This window comes from Mirounga angustirostris, unplaced genomic scaffold, assembly GCF_029215605.1.
Source record: "Mirounga angustirostris isolate CCGP_5_RB_7025 unplaced genomic scaffold, mMirAng1.0.hap1 SCAF_5, whole genome shotgun sequence".
Classification (NCBI taxonomy): domain Eukaryota; kingdom Metazoa; phylum Chordata; class Mammalia; order Carnivora; family Phocidae; genus Mirounga; species Mirounga angustirostris.
In genome coordinates, this window is record NW_026991713.1 from 57,864,969 (window position 1) to 57,892,729 (window position 27,761).

General features: G+C 45.2%; 2 protein-coding genes across 3 annotated transcripts; one reads left to right on the forward strand and one right to left on the reverse strand.

Annotated features, from left to right (window-relative positions):
• The first annotated feature begins 8,176 nt into the window (after positions 1-8,176).
• Positions 8,177-22,119, forward strand: GLS2 (glutaminase 2). Of its 2 annotated transcripts, none has more exons than XM_045873176.3 (18): positions 8,177-8,422; positions 13,208-13,307; positions 13,751-13,872; positions 14,487-14,616; positions 15,153-15,232; positions 15,319-15,482; positions 15,700-15,758; positions 17,452-17,484; positions 17,766-17,824; positions 18,317-18,383; positions 18,536-18,586; positions 18,809-18,985; positions 19,637-19,768; positions 19,882-19,974; positions 20,172-20,233; positions 20,736-20,812; positions 21,247-21,310; positions 21,448-22,119. In XM_045873176.3, the coding sequence occupies exons 1-18, from the start codon at positions 8,241-8,243 to the stop codon at positions 21,602-21,604; spliced, it is 1,809 nt and encodes a 602-aa protein (XP_045729132.1). In that variant the 5' UTR covers positions 8,177-8,240; the 3' UTR covers positions 21,605-22,119. The 2 variants fall into 2 exon arrangements, with proteins under 2 accessions (XP_045729132.1, XP_045729133.1); XM_045873177.3 differs by lacking the exon at positions 8,177-8,422 and adding an exon at positions 8,439-8,668.
• Positions 22,120-22,686: 567 nt separating this feature from the next.
• SPRYD4 (SPRY domain containing 4) lies at positions 22,687-24,500 on the reverse strand. The gene is made up of 2 exons (XM_045873183.2): positions 23,987-24,500; positions 22,687-23,670 (listed from the first exon to the last, which is right to left on the reverse strand). Exons 1-2 carry the CDS (start codon positions 24,120-24,122, stop codon positions 23,132-23,134), a joined length of 675 nt encoding a protein of 224 aa, XP_045729139.1. The 5' UTR covers positions 24,123-24,500; the 3' UTR covers positions 22,687-23,131.
• Positions 24,501-27,761: the final 3,261 nt, after the last annotated feature.

A 27,761-nucleotide genomic window follows, 5' to 3' on the forward strand; every position in this document is an offset into this window, starting at 1 on the left:
TGTTCCCTCTCTCGCTGTCTCTCTCTCTCTGTCAAATAAATACATCTTAAAAAAATAAAAAAAATAAAAAATTCCTACATGGCAAAACCACAAAAGGAAAACCAAAAGTCAAATGATAAACCAGGATGAGGAGAGGAAATGTATGCAACTCATCTTATACAAGGCTAATTTCCAAAATATGTTAAGAGTTCCTATAAATCAATATCAAAATTCTAATACCCAACAGAAAATGGGAAATTTTATTAATAATTCATTAAAAAAACAATTCTTAAACTTACAAAAAGATGTTCAACCTCATAATTATAAAAAGTTAAGATAAAAACAAACACTTAGAAATGACTTTATACCTAGTGGAATGGGAAACATTACAAAAAAAGTGATAATCTCCTGCGATGAGGGCAGAAAAACAAGCACTCTTCTACACTGCCAGTGAGACTATAAAATGGTATGACCGATATGGAAGCAATTTGGCAACATCAAAATTACAAATGTATATACCTTTTGACTCAGCAATTCTAATTCTAGGAATTTATCCTACAGTTCTATTTGCAAACCTGCAAAATGACAAGATATTTAGTATTAATCACTGCAATACTGTAATACGTAGGGTAACCATAAAACATATTGTCCAAATTGGGACACTCTTTTTTTTTTTTTAAAGAGTTTATTTATTTATTTGACAGAGAGATCACAAGTAGGCAGACAGGCAGGCAGAGGAAGAGGGAGAAGCAGGCTCCCTGCTGAGCGGAGAGCCCTGGGCTCATGACCTGAGCTGAAAGCAGATGCCTAACCAACTGAGCCACGCAGGCACCCTGAAATTGGAACACTTTTATAAGAGAAAGAGGGTACTATTAATATTTAAGCTATGGCAACTGGCATAGCTGAGACTGTCCCAAGTAAACCAGGAAATGTGGTCACTCATAATAACAAAAGACGGAAAATGACACAAATATTCACCAATAGGGGACTTTTAAAATAATAATTATATACCCAGATAATCGAATACCACATAGCCATAAAAGGAAGAACATTATATAGTGATTTGGAAGGTTCTCCAAGATGTATAGTAAAAAAATTTTAAAGGAAAAATACAAAACAGTGTTTATAGGATGCTACCATTTTTGTAAAAGAGGAAAAAATATAATTACTTAGATATGGATAAAACATATAGAGGAAAGATACACAGACAACTGATAACAATGTTTGCTTCTGGGTAAAGCAGGTAGCTAGGAACAGACAGGAGGATAACTTCACTATATGCCCTTTTGTACCTTCTAAATTTTGAACCAAAATTCAGATGAGTAAATAAAATTGTAAAATAGTCCCAGCAATGAATTTTAATTGATAAGTTTTACGACCTATATTTTCCCCCTGCTTAAGCTGCTATGCTCAATAATAAAAATTCTGTTAAACACTGTGATCTATAGGATCACAGTTCCTAGAGGTTTTTTTGTAGTTTCCTAGTTTTTAAATCATTTTATTTCTGCTATAAATACATGAGAATTGTGCAAAACAAAACTAATACTTAAGAACAATTTTAAATCAACTACCACTATTGTCAGTAACTATGACAGAAAAATGTATATGTATTATTTTTTTCCAATTTCTGTGTTTAATAATTCTTACAAAACAGCAATTATGTTAATAATCATTTTCATAATGATAAATTTCATGATAAATTTATTTGGCACCTTCTGTACTTCTGTGACTTTTCATCCAAATTAAATTGAACTAAACTGGAATAATAAATGCAAATAAGCGAGTAAATATACTTACCCTTGAAGATCTCTTACCTAAGTAGTAGTTACTATACATATTACCTGATAATCTAAAATTGTTTTATCTAGGGGAGGTAGAAGGGAGATGGATTAAATAGGTGATGGAAAATAAGGAGGGCATTTGTTGAGATGAGCACGGGATGTTGTAAGTGATAAGTCATTAAATTCTACACCTGAAACTAATATCACACTGTATGTTAACTAACTGGAATTTAAATAAAAACTTGAAAAAGAGTAAAGTAAATAAAATTGTTTTCTCTAAAAATTTCCCCAAATAAGAGTTATAACAGCGGCTTTTAGCAAACTGACAGGCAAAAGTGGATGGTGTAAAATTTTTCAAATTACATAAAATCTTGAGAAATTATGGTTTATGGAGTGTTAAGTAGATGAATGTGGTTAAAATAATTTTACTTAAGTTTTTTAGAAAATGGTTTTGTTTACTGTATGGTAACACAAGATTCTGAAAACATCTTTCATGTTCTTTAGGTTAAAAAAAACACAAGTATTAAAATGTTACCAACCGGGGCGCCTGGGTGGCTCAGTTGGTTAAGCGACTGCCTTTGGCTCAGGTCATGATCCTGGAGTCCCGGGATCGAGTCCCGCATCGCATCGGGCTCCCTGCTCAGCGGGGAGTCTGCTTCTCCCTCTCCCGCTCCCCCCTCTTGTGCTCTCTCACTCTCTCGCTCTCAAATAAACAAATAAAATCAGAGCATGAGAGGGAGGAGGGTCAGAGGGAGAAGCAGACTCCCTGCCGAGCAGGGAGCCCGATGTGGGACTCGATCCCGGGACTCCAGGATCATGACCTGAGCCGAAGGCAGTCGCTTAACCAACTGAGCCACCCAGGCGCCCCAAATAAATAAAATCTTTAAAAAAAAAAGTTACCAACCACAACCACCCACAAAAGGTTTTTTCTTTTTGCTGTTTCAAATTCTTTCAAATTAGCATTAGTGTAGTAAGAGTTTTTTTTAAATCTTTTTTAGGGACCCTGGCAAAATCTACATTCTCTTAACATAATGATTCAGACTTGCTATAGTCTATTCTTATGGCCATCAAAGAAACCAGTTTTCTACAATTTTTCTCCTGTAACAGGAGAGATTATTTGGCAAAACAGAAAACGTGTATCAGGCAAATGTAAATTTGACCAGTGTGGTGATATATTGTGATTTTTTTTATATGCTCATGTGTATATTTTTTAAGTCCTATAAAATTTAGTTTTTTAACTATTAAACTAAATGGGAATTAGGAACATACACTGGGATAGATCATAGATACAACTGAACTTATATGAAATTTCATTTACTCCATGAAGGTCTAATATCAAGTTAAAACATGTGCACCAGGCACCAGAGTGCTAGTCTAGCCAGAACTTAAATCCTATTCAAATACATATGCTTACTAATGATGACTTAGCAACTGTTAAATGTATTACCATATTTAGCAGCCTTGATTAGTATTATTTAAACTTTCAACTCCAGTGAATCCCTTACAGCCCACGAACCCAAAGCAACACACAGCAGCAGCAGCAGCTTAGTTTCACCACTATCAGGGACAGAATGAGAAAAGAAGTGGTAAATGTAATGACTTTTTCAAAAACCTTGGTGAAGGAATACAGATAAGAGACAAAATATATCAATTTATCTCAATTTTTTAAAAAAAGCAATACTGATGGAAAATCTGAATTGCATAAAGCTGCTTAACTGAAATAGATTTTAATTAAACACAAAAAGAGTCAAATATACTTAGTGATTTTTTTTTTAAGATTTTATTTATTTATTTGAGAGAGAGAATGAGATAGAGAGAGCATGAGAGGGGGGAGGGTCAAAGGGAGAAGCAGACTCCCTGCTGAACAGGGAGCCCGATGTGGGACTCGATCCCGGGACCCCAGGATCATGACCTGAGCCGAAGGCAGTCGCTTAACCAACTGAGCCACCCAGGCGCCCCTAGTGATTGTTTCTTAAGATGGCAAAGACTCGAACATTTAAGTGGTGAAAGATGGATTTGTTACAGTGAAAGAAGTTGAAAAATACAGCAAACCTAAGCGGAGAGATTAACCTGAGAGTGGTGGAAGGATTCCTCTTAATAGTATCTGGAGGAATAGATATGGGGTATGAGTGTAATGGCAGGAAACTGAGGGCTTCTTTGTGAAGCAATGAGGTGGTGAGCTCAAGTGAAGTAGAGAATCTTAAGATTGACTAGGAGTTGCCTTTAGGATGTAAATAATTTTATCATAGTGTTCAAAACTCTTTGTAATGCAGGGGTCCTGGCTGGCTCAGTTGGTAGAGCACGAGACCCTTCAAGTCCCATGTTGGGCATGGAACTTACTCAAAAAAATAAAATACTCTTTATAATGAGGCCCCCACCTATATGCTGTGCTTCACTGATCCGCACATTCTCACACCCAACTAAACTTCCACTCCGACCAACTGATCTAGGGTCCCTCAAATGTTCCTCTCATACTATGTTCGTTACTGCAGAGCTCTGTCTGGAACACCTTTCTCATCATCTCCATGCAAACACTTCTCATCCTTTAAGAGTTGGCTCCCATCACCCAACATTTCTTAAGGTCCCTTTCTCTTTATCTCAGCTACCCTTTACCCTGACCCTGGATGGTGCCCCTTCTTTATACTTCCTTCTGCATCTCTTCATCTCAGCATTTTTCACTGGGAATTTTAAACACTGTTTTCTTTTTTTTAAGATTTTATTTATTTATTTAGTCGAGAGCGAGCAAGCATGTGATGGGGGAGGGGAGGGAAGACCAGAGGGAGAGGGACAAGCAGATTCCACCCTAAGCCGGAGCCCAACCCAGAGTTTGATCCCACCACACTGAGATTATGACCCTGGCCGAAATCAAGAGTCAGACCCCCAACTGACTGAGCCACCCAGGTGCCCCAAACACTGCTTTCTCATTTCTTCCAGTAGTCAGAAACTGGTTTTGTTTGTTTTTACTTAATTTCTGGATTCCCTAGCTCTAGGCCTGGCCCACGATAGGTGAATGAATGGAAGACGACTATATCAGAGCCCCCAGGACTTATATTTTAACCAGTAAAATACAAGATTATCTTTTGCAAATGGAAAAACTAAAGCAAGAAGGCATGTGCACCAATAATAACATTAGCAGAACAAAGATTTATGGAAAAAAAAAACTGGGGTGCCTGGGTGGCTCAGTCATTGAGCATCTGCCTTTGGCTCAGGTCATGATCTCAGGGTCCTGGGATAGAGCCCTGTGTCGGGCTCCCTGCTCATCAGAGAGCCTGCTTCTCCCTCTCCCTGCTGCTCCCCCTAATTGTGCTTTCTCTCTCTGTCAAATAAATAAATAAAATCTTAAAAAAAAAAAAACTTATGTGAAGTTTTCTAAACACTTTCACTTGCACTAATTAACATCCTAGCTACAATCAAAAGAATAGAACAAATGAGAATCTCTAAATCATAATAAACAAACATTCCCCAAACACAAACATCAAGTTTCCAATTTTGTACCACGGAGGATTTAGCTTTTCTGATTAAGGTTCAAAATAATGCATTAAGACCAATCCTCCCCCCATACACCACAAAACTCTGGCACAACCAGGGACTGACCTAAAAACCTACTATTAGACATGACAGAGGATTTCTTCCACATTATGAAAAGCCTCATTTCTAGCTGGCCATGTCACAGTTGGCTAATACTTTTGCACTTTTACTAGATGGGTCTTTTTCAAATCAGAAACAAAAAAAGGATCTGACACTGCCAAGCTTTAACCACCTGGGATGACAAACTTGTTTTTCTTGAATATCTTATAGTTTACACTGTTCTGTGGGCCTCCCAAGTCACTGGTTCATGCTCCATCCTCATGCAAATTTAGCAATATTATAGTGGAAGATGAATCACTCCAAAGATCAAAGGGCAGCTAGAAGCTAGTTCTCTATGCAAAGAACCTCCCCTTCTACAGGGAGATTTTCTTCACTGCCCAGCCAGTTCCTCTAATCAGAGGGAACTGGGAAGAAGACTGAGGACCTCATTACTGATTATAATTAAGGCTAATTCATAAAAGCAGGGGTAGAAAATAAAAGGAAGAAAATGACTTCTAGGCAATGTTTAGAAATCCCTAACATATGGTATCTCTCTCGACAGCTTAAAAAGTTTCAGAGAAATTACATTCCTGTGAAAAAAGGATAAGATTAACTTTATTATATTTGGAAAAACTAATGCTGGCTTGAGTTTATACTACCAGAACTCTTTTTAAAAAAAAGATTTTATTTATTATTGGGGGGGGGGAGGGCACAAGCAAGGGGAGGGGCAAAGGGAGAGGGAGAAGCACACACCCTGCTGAGCAAGAAGCCCACGCTGGGCTCCACTCCAGGACCCTGGGATCATGACCTGAGCGGAAGGCAGCCACTTAACCGACTGAGCCACCCAGGCATGCCTGCCAGAACTTTCTTTTTTTCTTAAAGTCCTGGGCAAAGCCACACAGGCGGCAGCCAAGGGCAAGCTAGAGTTCCTGAATTAGAGAGAGTCCCAATAGAAGAGATAGGGCAGATACGGAATGACTGCTGGAGGGAAAAACAAACAAAAACAAAAGGAAGGTCACTCTATCTGGTTTAAACCAAATAAACCCTCTAACCCTAACCAAGGCAAAGGAGAACTGCCTTGCTACAAAACACACCGGAATATGGTTTTGATATTTATTCTCCCACAGGTACCCTTGATGCTCATTTTAATCACCAAATGAAAAGTGATGGTAGAGTGTGCAAATCGATCTCAGGGTCGTAAGTTCGAGCCCCATGTTGGGTGTAGAGATTATTTAAAATTAAAAAAGAAAAGAGATAGTTTTGATACAGCCAGCCTCTAGACAAGTCCCAGTACTGTACCATAACGCTTCCACATAAAATGCTTCCTTTAGGGATGGGGTCATTTCCTGGGATAATTCAATTCAACGGTTAATTTTGGGAAGAGCTTCATGATGGAGAAAGACTTGTAGTCAGAGACTTACTTGAGTCTGATTCCTGGCTCTGGTATTAAATTACAACTGGGTTACCTTATTCAAATAAGTCCTATTTCTGAGTCTTAGTTTCCTCATCTGCCAAATGGGACTAATAATAACTACTTTGAAGTCTCTGGTAAGTGGGAGCGATAAACTATATAAAATCCACCATAAGCCTAGGATGATAGCTAATAGTTACATAGTTTCTATTAAAGATGCTGTGTTAGGCACTGCGAAGATACAGATAAATGTTTTCCTAGTTGCAAATGATAAAATTACTGAATGTGCTTAGTTTTCAAAACTCTTTTCCGTGAGGAATACAGGGGCAAGCAATTAAAATAAAATTTTGGGAGCACTTAAAGGTATATAAAATGGGGGCACCTGGGTTGCTCAGTCGTTAAGCGTCTGCCTTCGGCTCAGGTCATGATCCTGGGGTCCTGGGGATCGGGCTCCCTGCCCCGCGGGAAGCCTGCTTCTCCCTCTCCCACTCCCCCTGCGTGTGTTCCCTCTCTTGCTGTCTCTCTCTCTGTCAAATAAATAAATGAATAAAATCTTTAAAAAAAAAAAAAGGTATATAAATGTGTAAGGGCCCACTCAAGAACACCAAGCCGTAAACAGCCACCAAATAACTGGTAGAGATAAAACGAGAACCCAGGCAACCTAGTAACCACCAGGGTGACCTTTTCAACCGCCTCCGGACCTCCCTGAAGTGCCCAGGGGCTGTTTCTGGTCGGGCTATTTTCCGGCCATCTGACTCCTCACTCACCAAAACCGCGTGCCGGAGACTAGGCGTTCATTTGACCTCCATGCCGCTCTACGCGGCGGGTTACTGTGTTCGGTTCTGGCCTTCGAACGTTGAAGGTCACTTAGGTGGCCTCTTAAAAAGGGCTCACTCTTATCCGAGTGTCGAGAGGTACCGCTCCCCTCTCTCTCTGACAGCTCCATCGTTCTAACGCCGCCGCGTCCTCCAAGAGCTCGCCAGGCTTCGCAAAGCGCCAAGCCTCGGCTTTCCCGCCCTCAACGTCCGCACGCAAGGCCGCCGCAAGGTGCCAGGGCACGGAGGAATTCACAGGGCTTTCGCGGACGGCCCACCGCCTTGCTCTCATTGGGTAGCCTCATCTTTTCTCCGCCCCCAAGGTCTTTGCTTCCCCGATGATTGGACCTAGGAGTTGTCCATCCCAACTTCGGGCACCGCCCCCTTTTTTTTTACCACCCACTAAACGCCCTCCGCCCCACTTTCTCTCCTATCCACTCTTCGCGTATCCCCTGTCTAGGGGGGGATTGAGAGCATCTCGCAGTGGTCCGAGACATTTAGGGACCGACCCCTCCCCCTGCTCCGACCCCACCCACTGGGCCCCTCCCCTCCCCTCCACATCCTAGGCGCCGCGCTCCAACACCGAGCTCTCCCCACCTTGCGGCGTTCGGGATTCCTCCGCCCCTCCCTCCAACCAACGCTCAGACTCCTCGGGCGCTCAGGCCGAGCGGGAGGCGTGCTGGGGGGATGCGCTCTATGAGGGCTCTGCAGAATGCGCTGAGCGGGGCCGGCAGTCACTGCTGGCTGGGAGGCTGGGGTCACCTGAGCCGGAGCCCTCTCCTTGGCGGGGGCGTCCGGCACCACCTCAGTGAGGCCGCGGCGCTGGGCAGGGAGACGCCGCACAGCCACCAGCCGCAGCACCAGGATCAGTAAGGCTTGCGGGACAGGGGCAGGGGACAGGCTCCCTCGCACTCCCACTGTCGTTCTCGCCAGCTCCCGAGTCCCCTTACCCCCGAGAGCGCATCTCATCTCCCCTCTCTTCTCCTCGCTCACTAGCCTGCGATGCCTTTTCCTTTAGATTTGGGGCTTTGGGTCCGCCGCGCTCGGGCGGTAACATGCCGTCTGCCCGGGAGGGCGTTTGGGCAGGTCGGTCCTCGGGATGGTGCCTGTCCAAGGTGCGTACTTAACTGGGGACACAGAGGGGCGCGGAGGGTTGCTTGGTGCACGTGTCTGAGTGCAGGGCCGTGTGCGCACCGCGCAGCCTCACCCTCCCTCTCCTTCTAGGTCCACGGGTGTATTTTAGGGGATGAGTGGGTAGGGAACAATCTCCTATCTCGAGTCCTGGTGTACTTGGGTCTGTCCAGCTGTATGGTGTGTCTGTGTTTGGGCATGTCCTCGGCGTGTAGTGTGTGATGCGCGTTTATTAGTGCGCAGGTATGTGCGTGTGTCGTTTGCTTATGTGTTGGATGTATGTGTTGTCAGGGTTCTCAAATCTGTAGAATAAGGGTAGTTTCCAATTGGTTGTTGAATGAGGAAGTCGTAATGGGGAAAAAATCATAAGACGCAGATTTCCCAAACCAGAACCAGTCAGAGCCGTTGTTTGTGCTGCTCGGGCTCCCTGATTTAAAGGGTTCTCTTAAAAATAAATAATATAATATAATATAATTAATATAATATAATATAATAATATAATAATAAAGGGTTTGCTTCCCTTGGGCTATTATTCTGCCCCAGAGGCTGCGGCTGCACCTCTCTCTTCCACCACCCAGGAACACTGGGTGGCTGAGCCTCTTTTCTCCGAAATGCAAACGGAGCTGAGCAGGAAATTTTGTCCTTTCTAGAAGCCAACATAGACACTGCCTAAGTAGCCCCTGCCCTATTATAGCAGGAACCAGAAAATGGACCATCTCCCTGTCATTGACATGTACCGATGACATTCAGAAAGACATGCACATTGTAAAGTAGCCAGACAGACACAGCACTCACTGTCTCACCACCACTGGAACCTCTGTCCTGACAGGTAACAGACCAGTAAGGTATGATTTACTTATTAATTTTATGTCTATCAGCCTCTTCTCAAGGAAACATGGAACATTCAAACTTTAAAGAATAAGCCCTCTCTCTCCCATTCTACTCTCTACTCCAACTTTTCCCAAATAATCACCATGGGAGAAATGGTAGGATAGAGCAAAGCCTTAACTTCCCTCACCTTCAAACTTTCTGTGGGATGGGGAGCAAGCGGTATCCCTGAGTCCTTCCACACACACTTCCTTATCCAGTGGAGTCAGGTGATGGAAGTGTTTTGGGGAACCTTGATCCTCCTGCCTCTGACCAACTGCTGGTGTTCCCGTAGGCAGAAGGAGTTCAAAGCACTGGCAGAGGATGGACTTTGGGGGTGTGATACCATGATGGGGAGGGGTTCTTGTATTTGAGGGGGGAAAGGAAGGCAGAAAAGAGAAAATGCCCTGTTATTCAGGTTCTTGTTTGTTTTTTAATATTTACCTTTATCATTTCTGATTATAAAAAAAAACAAGATAGAGTATCAAGAAGAAAATAAAGATCCCAATAATAGAGGTAACCAGTTAATATCATTATATCCATATATACCCTATATATGTATGTATAAAATTTAACAAAAATAGGATCATAGTATTCATATTCTTTGGTAACCAGTTAATATCGTGATATATATCCATATATACCCTATATATGTATGTATAAAATTTGACAAAAATAGGATCATAGTATTCATATTCTTTGGTAACTTATCTTTTTTGTTTATGAACAGCTTTTAATATTGAATATGTGTGTGTGATATTGTCATTTTAATAACTGCTCCTTTTTTTTAAGGTTTTTATTTATTTATTTGAGAGAGAGAGAGAGAGAGAGAAGGAGCAGAGGTAGGGGCAGAGGGAGAGGGAGAAGCAGGCTCCCCACTGAACAGGGAGCCCGATGCAGGGCTCGATCCCGGGACCCTGGGATCATGACTTGAGCCCAAGGCAGTCGCTTAACCGATTGAGTCACCCAGGCGTCCCAGGAAGACAAAGATTTATAGAGGGATGTATATATATAGATATATAAAGATGGATAAAGAGGGAGGGGGTGGGAGAATGGGCAAAATGGGTGGGAGTGTGGGAAATACAGCCTTGAAAAAGCCGGAAGAAGGGGCGCCTGGGTGGCTCAGTCGTTAAGCGTCTGCCTTCAGCTCAGGTCATGATCCCAGGGTCCTGGGATCGAGCCCCACATCGGGCTCCCTGCTCAGCGGGAAGCCTGCTTCTCCCTCTCCCACTCCCCCTGCTTGTGTTCCCTCTCTTGCTGTGTCTCTCTCTGTCAAAAAAAAAAAAAAAAAAAAAAAAAAAACCACACAGAAGAATTGGAATTAGAAATCTTTATATCTTAAAAAAAGAAATTTTTACATCTTGGGGCACCTGGCTGGCTCAGTCAATGGAGCATGCAACTCTTGATCTCCGTATCATGAGTTCAAGTCCCATATTGAGTGTAGAGATTAATTAAAAATAAAATCTTAAAAAAAAAGAAATTTTGTCATCTTTTTATTCTGAATTTAATCTATAACCTAAAATATCATATCTGTTTTGATTTTGCAATGTACTTCTAATTTAGAAAAGTAATGAATAGGGCGCCTGGGTGGCTCAGATGGTTAAGCGTCTGCCTTCGGCTCAGGTCATGATCCCAGGGTCCTGGGATCGAGTCCCGCATCGGGCTCCCTGCTAGGCGGGGAGCCTGCTTCTCCCTCTGCCTCTCTCTCTCTGTCTCTAATGAATAAATAAATAAAATCTTTAAAAAAAAAAAAAAGAAAAGTAATGAATATAGACTCAAAAAAAAAAAAAAAAAAAAAACCCACAAAGACCTAACAGTGGAGCAAGGGAGATTCTTCTGTCAGTAAGATGGTGGGTGGTGTCATACCAACAGCATAAACAATATTGGGAAGTTTGAGAAAGCCTTTACAGAATTAGTACATTTGACCTGGACCTTGAAGGATGAGCAGGACTGTCCCAACTGAAGGAGAAAAATGTCATTCCATACAGAAGTTGCAGCATAAGCAAAGGCCAGGAAGCCTGACAATGCCTGGACCATTTGAACACCTACCTATTATCTGGCATAACTGGAGTGTCAGGGCACAGTGGAGAATAGGAAAGGAAGTTTGGCAGGTGGTTTTTTTTGTTTTGTTTTGCTTTTTAAGAGTTACTTATTTTATTTTATTTTTTTAAAGATTTTATTTATTTATTTGAGAGAGAGAATCAGAGAGAGAGCATGAGAGGGGTGAGGGTCAGAGGGAGAAGCAGACTCCCTGCCGAGCAGGGAGCCCGATGCGGGACTCGATCCTGGGACTCCAGGATCATGACCTGAGCCAAAGGCAGTCGCTTAACCAACTGAGCCACCCAGGCGCCCCTAAGAGTTACTTATTTTAGAGATAGCATGTACATGTCGGGGAAGAGGCAAAGGGAGCGACTCTTCAAGAAGACTCCCCGCTAAGCATGGAGCCCCACTCAGCTTGACTCGGGGCTCAATCCCATGACTCAGGAGATCACAACCTGAACCAAAACCAAGAGTCCAATGCTTAACCAACTGAGCCACCCAGGTGCCCCTGTTGGCAGGTTTTAAAGAGCTTTAAATGCCATACCAAGAAATAAGAACTTATTTTGTAGGCACTGGGGAGCTAACAGAGGTTTTGAGTAGAGAAATTATATTTGAGTTTTAGAAAGAACTGGCACATTGTGGAAGATGGGTTGGAAGTCGAGGGAGTGTAGTAGCAGTTAGGGAACAGACAATGTGGACTGATGATAAAGAAGCATGATTTACGGAGCATTTACTTTGTGAAAGACTTTTTCACAAAATGTTATGTTAATTAAGCCTACTTCACCCATGTAAAATAGACATTATTACCCTTATTTTACAGATGAGGAAGCAGGTTCAGCAAGATTAAATAACCTGACTTACTATCCCTATTAAGGTCACATAGCTTTTAAGGGGCAAATTCTGGTACTTTCTACTATACCATGCTGGCACAGGGGAAGAAAAGAGGGTGGATTTGAGAGACATTATGGTAGTTACCATAATGTGGGGTACCAACTGAACATGGATGGAAGGTATGAGAATTTTCTAAATGATTCCATGTTTCCAGCTTGGCACCTGGGTGAATGATACCACTATTAACCCAAATGAGCACAGGAGGAGGAGCAGAGGGAGGGAGGCAAGATAATGTCAGGTTTGGACATTTTGAGTCGGTGGTGCCTATGAGACATCTAAAAATGGAAGTGTCTAGAAGGCAGCTAGAAATAAAGGTCTGAAGGTTAGGAACAAAAGAAAGCTAGAGAGTAAGATTTAAGACTTCCCAGAAAAGATGTGAAAGTTGGAGGTTTAGGGAGAGATCAGATGATTCAGGCAGGAGGGCTGAGTTAGGTAGAGTGAGGACACCTACCTACCTTTGTTTGTTTTAAAGATTTTATTTATTTATTTCAGACAGCGAGTGAGAGAGAGAATAGGAGTGGGGGGAGGGGCAGAGGGAGAAGCAAGCTCCCTGCTGAGCAGGGAGCCCGACCTCAAGACCTCATGACCTGAGCCGAAGGCAGACACATAACCGACTGAGCCACCCAGGCACCCCAGGGACACCTACGTATTTATAAGGCCATGTTCTAGGAGAAGCAGGGAGCAGTTCTCACGTTTCTATCCTCCTTCCCTATCTCTGCCCCTAGTGACTCCTCAGAGAGTGGCATGCTATCCCGCCTGGGTGATCTGCTGTTCTACACTATTGCTGAAGGACAGGAACGAATTCCTATCCACAAGTTCACTACTGTAAGTTCTCCTCTATCTGCTCAGAATGCTGAGCCCTCAGGATCTCGCAAAGCGGGAAAAGGAGGGCAGGACAAGTGTAGGGCTGCTAATGGGTTGCTTCATGAGGGTGAAAAATAGTAGATGGCAGTAGATATCTAGGCTCATAGGCAATCCCATCTCTGCTCCAGGCTGGGAAGATTAAACCATCTGATTCAACCTACATTCTTGGTTTGAGACTTGGCCCCAAGGGGTTCAGAAACCAGCTGCCGTGATGGAAAAAGGGCAGGAAACCCTTATTAGCCTTCAAAGCTGCACCATTCCCTCCTTTTCTACTCTGCAAACCCATTTGTTCCATCTGTTGTGGTAGCTGGGGTTGAGCTCATTGTTATCCACTGGGAAAGAATATTAGGATTGCATTGCTTTCCTTGTAGTTGAACTTACCAGGCTTCTTCTTTCCCCTAAAGGCACTGAAGGCCACTGGACTGCAGACATCAGATCCCCGGCTCCGGGACTGCATGAGCCAGATGCGCCGCATGGTTCGAGAGTCCAGCAGTGGTGGCCTCTTGGACCGAGATCTCTTCCAAAAGTGAGGGCCCCAGAATCAAGGGCACCATTCTCAAAACTGTTCTGTGGACATAGACTATAACAGCAGGGAGGGCTCTTGGGGATTGGATAGTCCAGCCCCTCACTGTATTACTTATTTATTATACAAGTAACATATGAATGTTCATTTACTCATTATAAAAGTGCAAACAGTATAGAAATACATGTTCTCCTTTCCCTGTCTCCCCAACCCCAGTCCCTTTTCCCAGAGGTAAACATTGTTAACAAATTAGTGTGTATCTTCTAGATAATGTCCTATACATTTATGTACATATAGGAATATATGTAAATATATGATTTAGGATTTTTAAAATATTAAGGTGACCCACTACACATATTATTTGGGTATTTATTTTTTTCTCATATCCCAAGACACTGTGTCTTGAGCTATCTTTCCACATCATTACAACCCCTCATTTTAGAGGCAAAAGAAACTTGAGACCCAGAAAGATAAAGTGACATGCCGAAGGTCATACAGCTGTTGGTCCCAAACCTAATGACCACTCGCACTTTCCTTATTCCCAAACTTCCATGGCTCCGGAGTGAGTCACAGCTGCATCTCTCCACCCCCCTAACCCAATCGTGTCTGGGATCCAGGTGTGTGAGCAGCAACATTGTGCTCCTGACCCAGGCATTCCGAAAGAAGTTTGTCATTCCTGATTTTGAGGAGTTCACGAGCCATGTGGATCGCATCTTTGAGGATGCCAAAGAGCTCACTGGAGGCAAAGTGAGGGCAAGGGGACTAGGGGAGGGGCAAGGGCTCTGGGCCAGATATACCTTGCTTCTTGGAAATTTCCTGGGGCTGGGAATCCGTGATTGAGAGATGAGAAACAGAACCTCTAAAAATGGAGACAGGGGCTTTATATATTTCTATACATGTAATTTCTGCAGCAGATGAGGGAATCCAAAGTTTCGAAGGGGACAATTAGCATAAAGGATTCAATAGAACTTTGAAAGAGACCTATAGAGTAATTAAGCCCAAGACCCAAAAAGGGAAGCTGACCCCAGAATTCTCCTCTTTTTACCTTCCATAGGCTTTAGTGCCATCTCTATAGGAATAGGGCTACAGAAAGATAAGGCCTTCTTGGACTTAAGGCTTGGGTGTCCCTGGAAAAAACGGGCAGGAGGGAACCCTTTGCCCTGCAGAAGACAGAATTTTCACTTTTATCTAAAAGATTCTCCTGACCCTGAACCTCAGCTCTGTTCCCCCTCTCTACATCCATATCTCTGTTCTGTCTGTTCTCTGTCCCCACTCGTGCCCAGGTGGCGGCCTATATCCCTCAGCTGGCCAAGTCCAATCCAGACCTGTGGGGCGTCTCCCTGTGCACTGTGGATGGTCAGCGGTGAGATGCTGGGAGAGAGGAAGGGGAGGCGGGGCACAGGTGCAGAACACAGGCTGACCCCTTTTGCCGCACCTGTCTGCCTCCAGGCACTCCGTGGGCCACACAAAGATTCCCTTCTGCCTGCAGTCCTGTGTGAAGCCCCTCACCTATGCCATCTCCATCAGCACCCTAGGCACTGACTACGTGCACAAGTTTGTGGGCAAGGAGCCCAGTGGCCTACGCTACAACAAGCTCTCCCTCAATGAGGAAGGTGAGCACCACCAGAGCTCAGCCAGACTCACAGCTCTCCCCCTTCTTATTCCCACCTATCCCTGCCGCCCTGTTTATTTCCCTGACCTTCCTCATTAGCTCTGTCATTTCATCCTCCCCGGCAAAGAAATCCTTCTTGTCTAGCCTGCCGAGTGGGTGGACTGTAAAGGAGGCTTTGCGCAGCAGCTAATAAGACTGGGTGGTTTGTATTTCCCCAGGAATCCCCCATAACCCCATGGTCAATGCTGGCGCCATTGTCGTGAGCTCCCTGATCAAGGTCAGTGCCATCCTAGCCTTATGGTAGGTACTGTTCTCTAAACTTCCTTGTTCCTATATTCCTCGTATCTACCCAGCTCTTCAGGGGGTTGACTTGAGGGTCCCCAGGAGGCAGTGAGGGCACAGCAAGGACCCACCTATGTTGAAGATGTGAGTAAAAGGAACTGTACCTCTGCCCCCACCCATGAGTCTGGAGCACAGAGCTTCCTGGCCCTTAGAGAAGTGAGCAGGTCTTGACCCCTGCCTAGGACAAAGGGCCACATGCCAGATACAGGGGGAGGACAGGACTGTTGGGCACTGATTGGCCACTTCTGGGTGAGAGACACAGAAAGAAGGGTGAATGGCCAGGCCAGGGCAGCTATTCACGTCACCTGAAACTGTGAGTTGGCCTTGAGCAAGGGTATCAGGCTGGCCTGTCAGCTGTAGGTCTCCCAGGGCTTGAGCAAGAACCTGAGAACAGTGTGGGCAGCAACACTCCAGAGCCAATCACAACCCCTCCTGAGGAAGGTGGTGTTAGGAACCCTCCCCCAAGGGACTTAGATGTCAGAGTCCCTATGGTGTTGACACTGTGGTTGACATGTGTAGGAAGCAATGGGGTGTGGTGGGGGTGGGGTGGGAGACCAGGCTCAGGCTCTCCCCTTGCTCTGGGATAGCTCTGTCTACAGCCCTGTAACCTGCACCTGCCTCATCCTATTCCCATCTAAGCAGGACTTTTGGACCTGACTCTCAGCTAAAATCTTCAGCTTTACTTCAGTTATCAATATATTGATATAACAATATTTTTTTAAAGATTTTATTTATTTATTCATTAGAGAGAGAGAGAGGCAGAGGGAGAAGCAGGCTTCCCACTGAGCAGGGAGCTGGAGGTGGGACTCTATCCCAGGACCCTGAGATCATGACCTGAGCCGAAGGCAGACGCTTAACCATCTGAGCCACCCAGGCGCTCATTGATATAACAATATTATATGCAACACACCTCTCATACCATTCCTGTCAGTCCAGTTGGAGATGGCTCTAGGAGTCAGGGATACGATAGAGTATGGCTCCAGCCTGGGCTGTAAGGGATGAGGATGGGGATCAGGAATAGGAGTGGGGCTTGGGGACAGGACTGGAATCAGGAGAATGGAAGTGAGAGTCAGGGATGAGGTCTGGGATTGAGAATGGAATTGGAAGTGAGACTCAGATGGGTAAGACTCACGGATGGGGTGAAGTTATCTGTACTCATTACTTGATAATAAAATCTAAATGGTTTGGTTTTTAAGATCACTAGATATGCAGGCATACAAAAAAAAAATCTCAGTTGTAAAAAAAAAAAAGTCATTGTAAAATGTAAAATATTCCCAGTAGCAAAACCAGTATAAGACATTAAACTCCAGGGGCACCTGGGTGGCTCAGTCATTAAGCGTCTGCCTTCGGCTCAGGTCATGATCCCAGAGTCCTGGGATCGAGCCCTGCATCGGGCTCCCTGCTCTGCAGGAAGCCTGCTTCTCCCTCTCCCACTCCCCCTGCTTGTGTTCCCTCTCTCACTGTGTCTCTCTCTGTCAAATAAATAAATAAAATCTTTAAAAAAAAAAAAAGACATTAAACTCCACTAAGTCCTCCTGACACTTCCCTGTCATCATCCTAGGCTTGGAATGCTGATCTCTCTCTCTCTCTCTCTCCCTCCCTCTCTCTTTTTCTTTCTCTCTTTGCAGATGGACTGTAACAAAGCAGAGAAGTTTGATTTTGTAAGTTCCCTTGCTACTCAGCCCCTGGCTGCTTTTCTCCATGGCATGTTGTCCCCTCCAGCTGCCCCAGTGCCTGGCTCTAACCCCACTTTGATAGTGCACCAGCCCATACTAGAAGCCTTATTTCCAGAGGTGTGGGAATCCGTGGCCTCAGAGGGAAAGCCTCCTATGTCCCTGCTGGGATAAGGACTTAGGAGTTCAGAAGGGTTAGTCAGGCTAGTATGTGTTGAGTAGGGTTCCTCACCCACGTGATGCCTTTCATGCCGCTTTTTCTCTTTTAGGTGTTACAGTATCTGAACAAAATGGCTGGGAACGAATACATGGGTTTCAGCAATGCCACGTAAGGCCCCGTTTGCAGGATTGGCTGAATACATTGTGGAATAGGTGCATGTGCGATAGAGAAGGGGGATGAAAGAATCTTAAGAGGAAGAAATGCAGGGGAGTTTTGGCCACCCAGCTTCCTCTGAACCCATTCATTGACATTTGTTTACTTTGTAAAAGAATTTGTTCCATTTCTATTTAGTATTTAGAGAGGCAGTATGAGGCTTTATCCCTAAGCCCTTTCTTGCCAAGCCTCTCAAAGCCAAAAACCTCATCAGTTTTTCCAAACTAGATGACTAGACAATTTTGGGTTTGGGGATTTCTTTTTTACACTTTACAATAAAGCTATGGCCAGTGCTTGCTCAGGGTCAGAAGTTTCCTCCAGGATTACCGTGAGAAGTCAGTTTGACATGTGTGATCTAGTTCTGTCTCTCTTAGGGAAGGTATTTTTTCCCCTTCTCCTTATACCCACCCCTCAAATGTCAAGTACTAAATTGGGTGTTTGCTTCAGATTCCAGTCAGAGAAGGAAACAGGGGATCGGAATTATGCCATCGGCTATTATCTAAAGGAAAAGAAGGTAACTGGGAAAGGCTGCTAGAGAAAGTCCCTGGGAATTCTGCAGCTGGTAGAAGGGCACATGGGGTTGGGGACTTCGGTTGAGATCCTGGCAGTGTGACAGGGTCTGCTGATGGTCTGAAAAGAAATGCTCTCCCTTCTTCTTCCTTACAGTGCTTTCCTAAGGGGGAGGACATGATGGCTGCTCTTGATCTCTATTTCCAGGTGAGCAAACACTGCTGTTCAGCTCAGGGCCAAGGGAACAGGACAGACTGCCATCCTTGCTCTGATCCACAAGAGGGATGCTCCTCTCCAGGGGTTCTGGTGTCCTTCAGAAACACCAGGGGAACTTTTTGAAAGATCAAGATGCTAAGAACGTGGCTCTGCTCCCAAGAACACAGTGCTCATGATCCACACTGCACCCTCACCTCTGCCTTGTCTCCATAGCTGTGCTCCGTGGAGGTGACCTGTGAGTCAGGCAGTGTCATGGCAGCCACCCTGGCCAACGGCGGGATCTGCCCCATCACAGGAGAGAGTGTACTGAGCGCTGAAGCAGTGCGCAACACCCTCAGCCTCATGCACTCCTGCGGCATGTACGACTTCTCAGGCCAGTTTGCCTTCCATGTGAGTGCTTCTGGCCCTGCCATCCGTTTGCCACTGGTCCAGAGCCAAAAAGTGAGGACAGGCTTCTTCCTGCCTCCCCGTCACTAACTTCCAGCCAGGCAGTTAGGCTGAGAGTCCTTCGGGGAGTTTGTCAAACACACTGCATCCCTCAAACACATCAATACGTGATGTTGCAGCTTCTGAACCCCACTTCTGCCACCCTTCATGTTCCTGGCACTTCTCCTCTAGGCCTCAGTGTAGAGGTCACTTCCTCAGAGAGGCTTTACTACCATCCTGCCTCCGGTAGGCACCCCCTCCCACTGCATTCTCTGTCACAGCACCCTGCTTCTTTCCTCCCATGTTTTCTCATAAGCTATGATTCTTTTTGTCTCTTGATCATCTATCTCCTACCACCGGGATGAAGTCAAAAGAGACCGTCCTAGTTCTAGGGCAGCATCAGGCACAGCATAGACCCTCAACAAGTATTACTTAGTGAAGCCATGAGTTTAAGGGGGACAGGACAGGAGAGGAGTAAGAAAAGAAGCTAAGTAACAAGCCAGGAGGTTGAGATGGACATGACTTTGCCTGTGCAGTCATTTGGGATAGACTAACTTATTAATCTAGACTTGAGGGCACCTCTAGCTCATCCTCAGTCTCAACTTTATCCCCAAGGTGGGCCTGCCAGCCAAGTCAGCTGTGTCAGGAGCCATCCTCCTAGTGGTACCCAATGTAATGGGAATGATGTGTCTGTCACCTCCATTGGACAAACTAGGGAACAGCCATAGGGGCATCAGCTTCTGCCAGGTGAGTTACTTTGCAGAAGGGTCTTAATGGTTTTAAATGAGTAAATGAAACAACTTTGAGCTCCTACTAAGTAGAGAGAGTAAGTAAACAATCTCTTTGGTTTACCATTCTAGAAGTTGGTGTCTCTCTTCAATTTCCACAACTACGATAACCTGAGGCACTGTGCTCGCAAGTTAGACCCACGGCGTGAAGGGGGAGAAGTTCGGGTAAGGAAAACCCCAGGTGGCTTGTAAGAATATTTCAGAATAGGAAACAATATATATATATATTTCAGAATAGAACATTCCATTAATGCTTTAGCAATACCCTTGGCTACGCATCTTTGGAGAAGGGTCACAGGGCAGAGCTGGGCATGGGTGAGCTCAAAGTCACAGTCAATCTCAGGTGGGTATTTGTTTTCCAGAACAAGACTGTGGTGAACCTGTTATTTGCTGCCTATAGTGGAGATGTCTCAGCCCTTCGAAGGTACCAAATAAACAGTAAAATCCTCCTGGTCAGAGATCTCATTAGGAGTCAACACAGCAAAATAGTTAAGTGCTTCAGCTTTAGAGCCAGATAGAATGGATACAGACTGCATTTAAATGAGATTATTTTAAGTACAGTGACTGCCTTGTGATAAGAATTTAAATAATGGCAGCCATGTTATGATTAACCGGGGTGTTAAGAGCAGAGTCCTAGGAGGTAAGTAAGGACTCTGCCTCAAGTAGATCACCAACATCAACAAACATGTACTGGGCATCTACCACGGGTAGGCGGTGATGTTTCTGGAAGCATCACACCCCTGTCTGATTTGGGAGTAAGTCTCATCTGGCATCTGGATATAGAACATGATTATGCAGGGTCTACACATCTTAGCAAGCTGTTTTCCTTTTTCTGGAACCCATCCAGTCTGGAACCCCACTTCAGAAAAGACACTAGTGATTCTAGGCTGATCTGGGTAACTCCAGCTGCTTTCCACTACCCTCAGGTTTGCCTTGTCAGCCATGGACATGGAACAGAAAGACTATGACTCCCGCACAGCCCTGCATGTTGCTGCAGCTGAAGGTATCTGAAGGTTAAATAAAAGGGGAAACAGATCTTAAGACCCTTTCTTTTTCCTTTTTAAAAATATTTTATGCTTTTTTTTTTTTTTAAGTAAACTCTACTCCCAACATGGGACTCAAACTCACAACCCTGAGATCAAGAGTTGCATGCTCTACCAACTAAGCCAGCCAGGCACCCCCAAGACCCCTTCCTTTCTACCAAGAGTACTCCCCGTTGTATATGCCCTTAAGGTTACAGGGGCTGCAACTAGTTTTGTCCAGATGCCCTGCAGTTTGCAGGCCAACTATTATTGGGTGCCACAGGGAGCAAAATGGGAAGAGGCCTTTCCCCCTCCCCTCTTGGTTCAGACTCCACCTGCCAAGGTCTGTACTAATGTTAACACCAAAAGGTTGAGGATCTGTACCATCTCATGTTCCTTCTGCTCATATTCCTAGGACACATCGAAGTTGTTAAATTCCTGATTGAAGCTTGCAAAGTGAATCCTTTTGTCAAGGACAGGTAAGTAAGATTAAGCTAAAAGGGGGTGGGGCTTGGGCAGCAGCTTCTCTACCACCACCCTCCTGCCACCAGTCATGTATATAACCATAGCACTGGGGATGTCTTCTTTGCCCGATCACGGTCTTCGTTCCTTTTAGGTGGGGCAACATTCCCCTGGATGATGCTGTGCAGTTCAACCACCTGGAGGTGGTGAAACTGCTTCAGGATTACCAGGACTCCTACACACCATCGGAGACTCAGGCCGAGGCAGAGGCTGAGGCCCTGTCCAAAGAGAACTTAGAGAGCATGGTGTGAGCATGGGACATGCACACGGTCCCTGCTCGAGGAAAAGCACGAGCTGGCCACACACTTAATCCATAACCACCAAACATGCTATGGAGAGCCACACTGCTTCAGTGGGGACCAAGACTTAGGCCACTGCTTTCTGTGAGAGTGAAAATACCCCATTCCCTTGGCAGACAGAGTATAGAGAAGTGCCTTGGTGGACACATGCAGTAGAGCAATCCATGGAGACGACGAGCTTCTTCGAGGTACAGCCTAATGGTTTGGCCCACTCAAAATCATCCCAGGTCTTCACCCAGGTCCCCTCTCCTTCTCCCTAAATAAACCATCATGAGAGAGACAGAGATACTCTGGTAAAGGGGCTCTAGCCACCATGCACAGGTATATCCACAAAGGAAGTGGGACAGCCACGTACCAGGCTTTAATAGTCTGGACAGGTCTGCCCTCGTTGGCTGGAAAGTACCGCTGCTACTGCTAATTTTATAGACAGAGAAAGTATTTTGTGCTCAAATAAACTTTAATTACACAAATTATTATTTTTGTTAAACCCAGTCCTTCTCCCTCTCCCCTAGGGGTATCTAGCTGCATTGCCATCAAAGGTAGAATAGGAGGGAACCACAAGGTCAGGCAGAGCCGGAGAATACCTATTTCACGTACATACTCATCCCACCACATTTTCCTCAACCCTAAATATTACTATAGGTTAACTGTATTCTGCTGCCAGAGGTCAGGTTGGGTAGGGGAGCGGGGTGGTAATACGTGAGGGTTTGGGACTGAGCAGGCCCAACAATGGATTGTGCAAGACCTCAGGCCTCCCTCCTTGCTCTGGAAGTTCCAACTGTGGCAAAACTATCTTGTCTCCTTTGGGCATGGCTGTAACTGGCCCAGTGATTATAACAGATTGACCAAATGTCAGAGGTGTGCAGATTAAGGCAGATGGACTCTGGGTGGTGATAGCTGCAGCAGTGTGGGGCTGAGAGTCTGGCACTGAGGTACTGGGGAAGGAGGGCTCTGTTTCATTCAGACACAGTAAAGCACTTCCTGAGGGAGCCAGAGCCCAGACTCTATTGCTATAGAGAGAAAGGGCCAAGTCATTGCACCACTCCTCCAGCCAGAGGTAGAAAGGATTTACTCTGGAGAGATCCTAGAGTCCCAAGGGGGAAAAAAATTACATGGGGGCAAAGGGAGGCAGAGGTATCACCGTGATGAATAATTCAAACAAAGTTGAAAGCTAATACCCCAGGACTGAATGCAGTCTGAGAAAGGTCCGGGCACAGGGAGGCAGAGCGACTAAAGGAAGCCAGTCAGGCAAAGTACACTCATGATAGCTTAGGAAATTGGCAGTAGTTTGCGGGAGGGGAAGGGTGGCTGTATGCCCAGCTTTCACAGGGTATGGGAGAGAAGACTTAGATATTGCACAGAGGGCCCAACACTGCATTTCGAGAATTAGAGATTGCTTGGTGGCAAAATTAAAAGGTTTCAGACACTTTCAGAGGAGAATGGCCAAGAGCATGATTAGGGACTCCAGTGAGGGACACACTAGAGGCCTTCAGGCACCTCAAGCCCTGAGTGGGTCAGCAGCTCTCCATCCCAAAGGGCAAAGGCAGGTACCACTGGACCTCGGAAATCTGTCTGTAGCGTGTGGACCACAGCGACCCTGCTCACATCCACCAGGCTCAGCTTCTGGGCCTCATACTCCAGCAGTAGCCCCACCTTCTCTGGCTGCCCGATGCCCTCAATAGGGGCTTTTTCGTTGGCCAACATGGTGTGCCACCTGCGCTGGGCATAGGTGAACACCCAGGAACGATCGTCCACACCGATGCAACTATCCCGGGACATGTCCACATCTGCCACTCCTATCCGGAACTGGTGGGAACGTTTCACTGTCACCTCCCAGTAGTGCCTGCCACTGGTGACAGCCGTGTCTGCCAGGACCACTGCCCACTCCCGGAAGCGCTCCACATTCAGGGCCAACTTGGTGGGCTCCAATCCCACTATGCCATATTTGACACCTGTGTCACCTTTGAAGAGCGCCAGGCTGCTGTGGGCGGTTTTTTCTTCCAGTTTGAAGCTGATGGCTGCGAGCAGAGCAAAGAGATTGAATGATGACGGGGGTTAGAAGTGATACATACACATTACGATCTGAAAGGCAGTCAGGAGTTCACGAGTACACGGGAAAGAGTCAGAATGTCACGCGGGCAAGAGTGGGACACTTTAATATGGGCCTTCGGACTGGGGACGCCTGGGGATAAAAAAAAAAAAAAAAAAAGATCGTGCCCCATGTTTGGACTCTCAAGACCAACGCAGATCGGGAGGGGAAATGACCCAAAAGGGCTCCCGGGAATAACGGAAACCATTTTGGAGATAAAAGAGAGTAAGAGGAAATAATTTTACCTCTGCGGGCTTCGGCTGCGGCAACCCCCAGTCGTTTGGCTCCCCAGCGGCACAGGCAGAGCGAACGTACAAAAGGCAGCGCCATCTTGCGCCGGGGATAAACGGGGCACGGCCCCCCCGCCTGAGACCTCGCCATCTGCCCTCCTGCTCCTTTCCGACGTGGTGCGCGAGCGACCGCCGCGCACTATGATGACGTAAGAGAGCCAGCGCCCAGTCGGGGAGCCGCCATTTTAGTGAGTTCTGCTCTAGGTCTGCCCGTGGTTGGTAGTTTTTTTCCTGAGGGGAATACTGCTCACGTTTTTACCAAGTAGGACCTTTAAAAAGATGGTGTAGCAAGATATCAAAAGTATAGATTTTAGAATCAAGCAACAATCGAATTCGAACCCAGCTCCGCTGTGTGACTTTGGGCAAATCCCTTAACTTCTCCGAGGCTTAGTGTTTTCATTTGTAAACAAAAACAATAACCTTTAGACGTTGCTAAAAATTAAATGAGAGAATAACTTAGAATACAACTTGGCAGGTTGTTTTAATAAATAATAATGTGTAAATACTGTAAATGTTGGTTTTGTATTTTCAGGGTTATTGGAGAAGGACTCAAAATCTCTACCGTTTATTTCTTTGCTGATTTGCAGATTTGTATATCCAACATCCTATTAGACATTTCTGCCTGGATGTTCCCTTCCCCCCACTCACCCCGCCAGCCAGTCACCTCAAACTTAACATGTCTAAAACTTACTTTGTTCTAAAACTTACTTTGTCTTCCTACACAAGCTTCCTCCACTGCGTAGGTTCCCTGACTTCTGTGAACTGCAACCCATAACCAACCAGCTGCCCAGGCCAGAAACCTGGAAGTCCTTGACTTCTTTGTCTCCCTCATCTCACATATCTGATTGTCCTTGAACCCCAATCACATTATTTCTTCCCTGGACTATTGCATTAGCCTTCTAACTGGACTCCTCATTCTCCCCAGCGCTGCGAGGAGGGGACGTTTAAAGAGGCAACTACATATCTCACCTATTAGGTGTTTTTGTTTTAAGATTTTATATATTTGAGAGAGAGAGCATGAGCGGGGGGAGGGGCAATGGGAGAAGGCGACTCCCCGCTGAGCACAGAGTAAATGTACTATGTTTTTGTTTTTGTTTTTGTTTTAAGATTTTATTTATTTATTTGACACAGAGAGACGCAGTGAGAGAGGGAACACAAACAAGGGGGAGGGTGGGAGAGGGAGAAGCAGGCTTCCCACTGAGCAGGGAGCTGGAGGTGGGACTCTATCCCAGAACCCTGAGATCAAGACCTGAGCCCAAGGCATACGCTTAACAACTGAGCCGCTCAGATGCCCTGTACTGTTGTTTTTGAATTAAATGAATGAGCATGAAGGGAGAAAGTTTTGTGCCCATGTTCTTGGAGTGCAGTGGCTGGCTTATTGCCCAGTAGGGGTCAGCCCGGTCCAGCCTTTACAACCTGCCTAATGTGTGAGAAGAGTGGTTTCTGTTACTCGTAAGTACAGGAGCAAAGGCGTGGAGGACAGATTTCCTTCAGAAAAGTTATGCTCTGTCAATACTTTGCATCTTGGTGGTAATGAGAGGAAAGTTCCTGGGTTCTGTTTCTGTAGTTTTTCTCCTAGGTTCCATCCTAGGTGTGAGAGCTAAAGCAATCACTGCACATTCCTCACACTGTCACTTAGACATACCTCTGTTACTTTATTCCCACTCAGGAAATAGAGTTTTGCCTGTCATCTCTTGTATTATTTCACTTTTGCAGACTGACCATCCACCTGATAAACTCACCTTCATCATTCAGATGATTTACCTACCTTGTTGCTAATATACAAGTAATTAATTCTTTTTTTTAATTTTTTTTATTAACATATAATATATTATTTGTTTCAGGGGTACAGGTCTGTGATTCATGAGTCTTACACAATTCACAGCGCTCACCATAGCACATATCCTCCCCAATGTCCATCACCCAGCCACCCCATCCCTCCCACCCCTCCACTCCAGCAACCCTCAGTTTGTTTCCTGAGATTAAGAGTCTCTTATGGTTTGTCTCCCTCTCTGGTTTTGTCTTAAAGTAATTAATTCTTAACATTTCCATGCATAATAATTAAGAAGTGATAGAGTTTCATTTGACAGACAAAAGGGGAAAAGACATTCAAGGTATAGGGAACAACTTCTGCTAAAGCACTGGGTAATGAAATAGAATGAGGTATTTGGGAGCCACAAGAAGCACAAAATTGTCAGGGCCTCATGCTGAGGAGATATAGAGAAGGTTGGAAAAGTTGAGGCTGAATTATGAAGAGTCATGTATTCATAGTAAGAATGTCCTTCAGGCATCTAGGAACTGTTGAAGGGACACAAGGAGATGACAAATTACAGGTACTTTTATTTTATTAAAGATTTTATTTATTTGAGAGGAAGAATATGAGTGGGGGGAGGGGAAGAGGGAGACGGAAAAGCAGACTCCCCAAGATCATGATCTGAGCTGAAGTTAGTTGCTTAACCAACTGAGCCACCCAAGTGCCCCTATGGGCACTTTTATAAAGATAAAACTGATAGCAACATGGAGAATGAATTGGAGGGAATGAGACCAGAAACAGGGTCAAATGGGGTCTGAAGCCACTAGAGTCCTCAGGTGAGAGATGGTGTGGGTTAAGCCATCTAAGAGGTAGAATTGATAGAGTTTTTGTGACTGGTTAGGTGAGAGTGAGAGGATAGGGGAAAGGAGTCAAAGCTGATTCATAGGTTTCTGATTTAATGAGGGGATACAAAAGAAAAGCATGTGGGGTTTTTTGTGTGTGTGTGTGTGTGTTTTTAAGATTTTTATTTTTATTTATTTGACAGAGAGAGAGAGAGAGCGAGAACAGAAACACAAGCAGGGGGAGTGGGATAGGGAGAAGCAGGTTCCCACTGAGCAGGGACCCCGATGTGGGGCTGGATCCCAGGATCCTGGGATCATGACCTGAGCCGAAGGCAGATGCTTAACAACTGAGCCACCCGGGCGCCCCAGGAAAAGCATGTTTTAATGGGGGAAGATCATTCTGTTTCAGACAGGCTGTACTTGAGGTGTCTACGGGACACACAGGTGAAAATGTTCTGTAAATATGTGGATATACATTTGAGGGAGAGTGGAATAGGCGAAGTCATCCAAAGAGAGGCTGTCAGCTGAATAGGTAGAGAATAAACTGACAGTACGATCCTAGTGAAAACCAGTATCTGAGATAACACATATACTGTTAAGTACGCAGAACAGGTTCTAACCATAGTGAACATTGATTTGTCTGGCTTGGGGTTATATCTGACTCCCTAGGAAGAGCAGGGGAGAAGGAGGCAAGTACAGGATGGGTCAGTCTGTTTTCACTCTATTTCTTAGATTACCCCATTTCTAACATGTGGAGGTTCTCACCTGATCCAAGTGCTAATTGGAGCCCTTAACTATAGATGGGAGAGGGATGATGCACTCAGAGCTTGGTGATTGTTCTGGACTTTGCCAGGAAGTCAGCAGTCAGCAAAGCATAACCAGAGAAAGAGAGAGAAAGGGGGCCCTCAGGAGCTAGCCAAAGGGGCTGCTAGGCTGGCTTGTGCTATGCTAGGGCCTTTGTCCTATGAAACTGTCCACACAATGGAGCTGGGTTACATGCTGATCTGGCATTCTGAATATGGGGCTAGGATAGAGATTCCACGTGGTGGATACAGAGATAGATGTTCACCCAGCCCCTCAGGAACATATCTCGATTCACCGTATATTGTAGTTGCCAGAGAGGATGTTCAATACT

Coding starts and splice junctions, on each gene's coding strand:
- GLS2 (XM_045873176.3), top strand. CDS start 8,241: ATGCGCTCTATGAGGGCTCTGCAGAATGCGCTGAGCGGGGCCGGCAGT. Junction 15,483..15,699: donor GCTCTCCCTCAATGAGGAAG/GTGAGCACCACC, acceptor GTATTTCCCCAG/GAATCCCCCATAACCCCATG. Junction 19,769..19,881: donor GGGGCATCAGCTTCTGCCAG/GTGAGTTACTTT, acceptor TTACCATTCTAG/AAGTTGGTGTCTCTCTTCAA.
- SPRYD4 (XM_045873183.2), bottom strand. CDS start 24,122: ATGGCGAGGTCTCAGGCGGGGGGGCCGTGCCCCGTTTATCCCCGGCGC. Junction 23,671..23,986: donor CGCAGCCGAAGCCCGCAGAG/GTAAAATTATTT, acceptor CTCTGCTCGCAG/CCATCAGCTTCAAACTGGAA.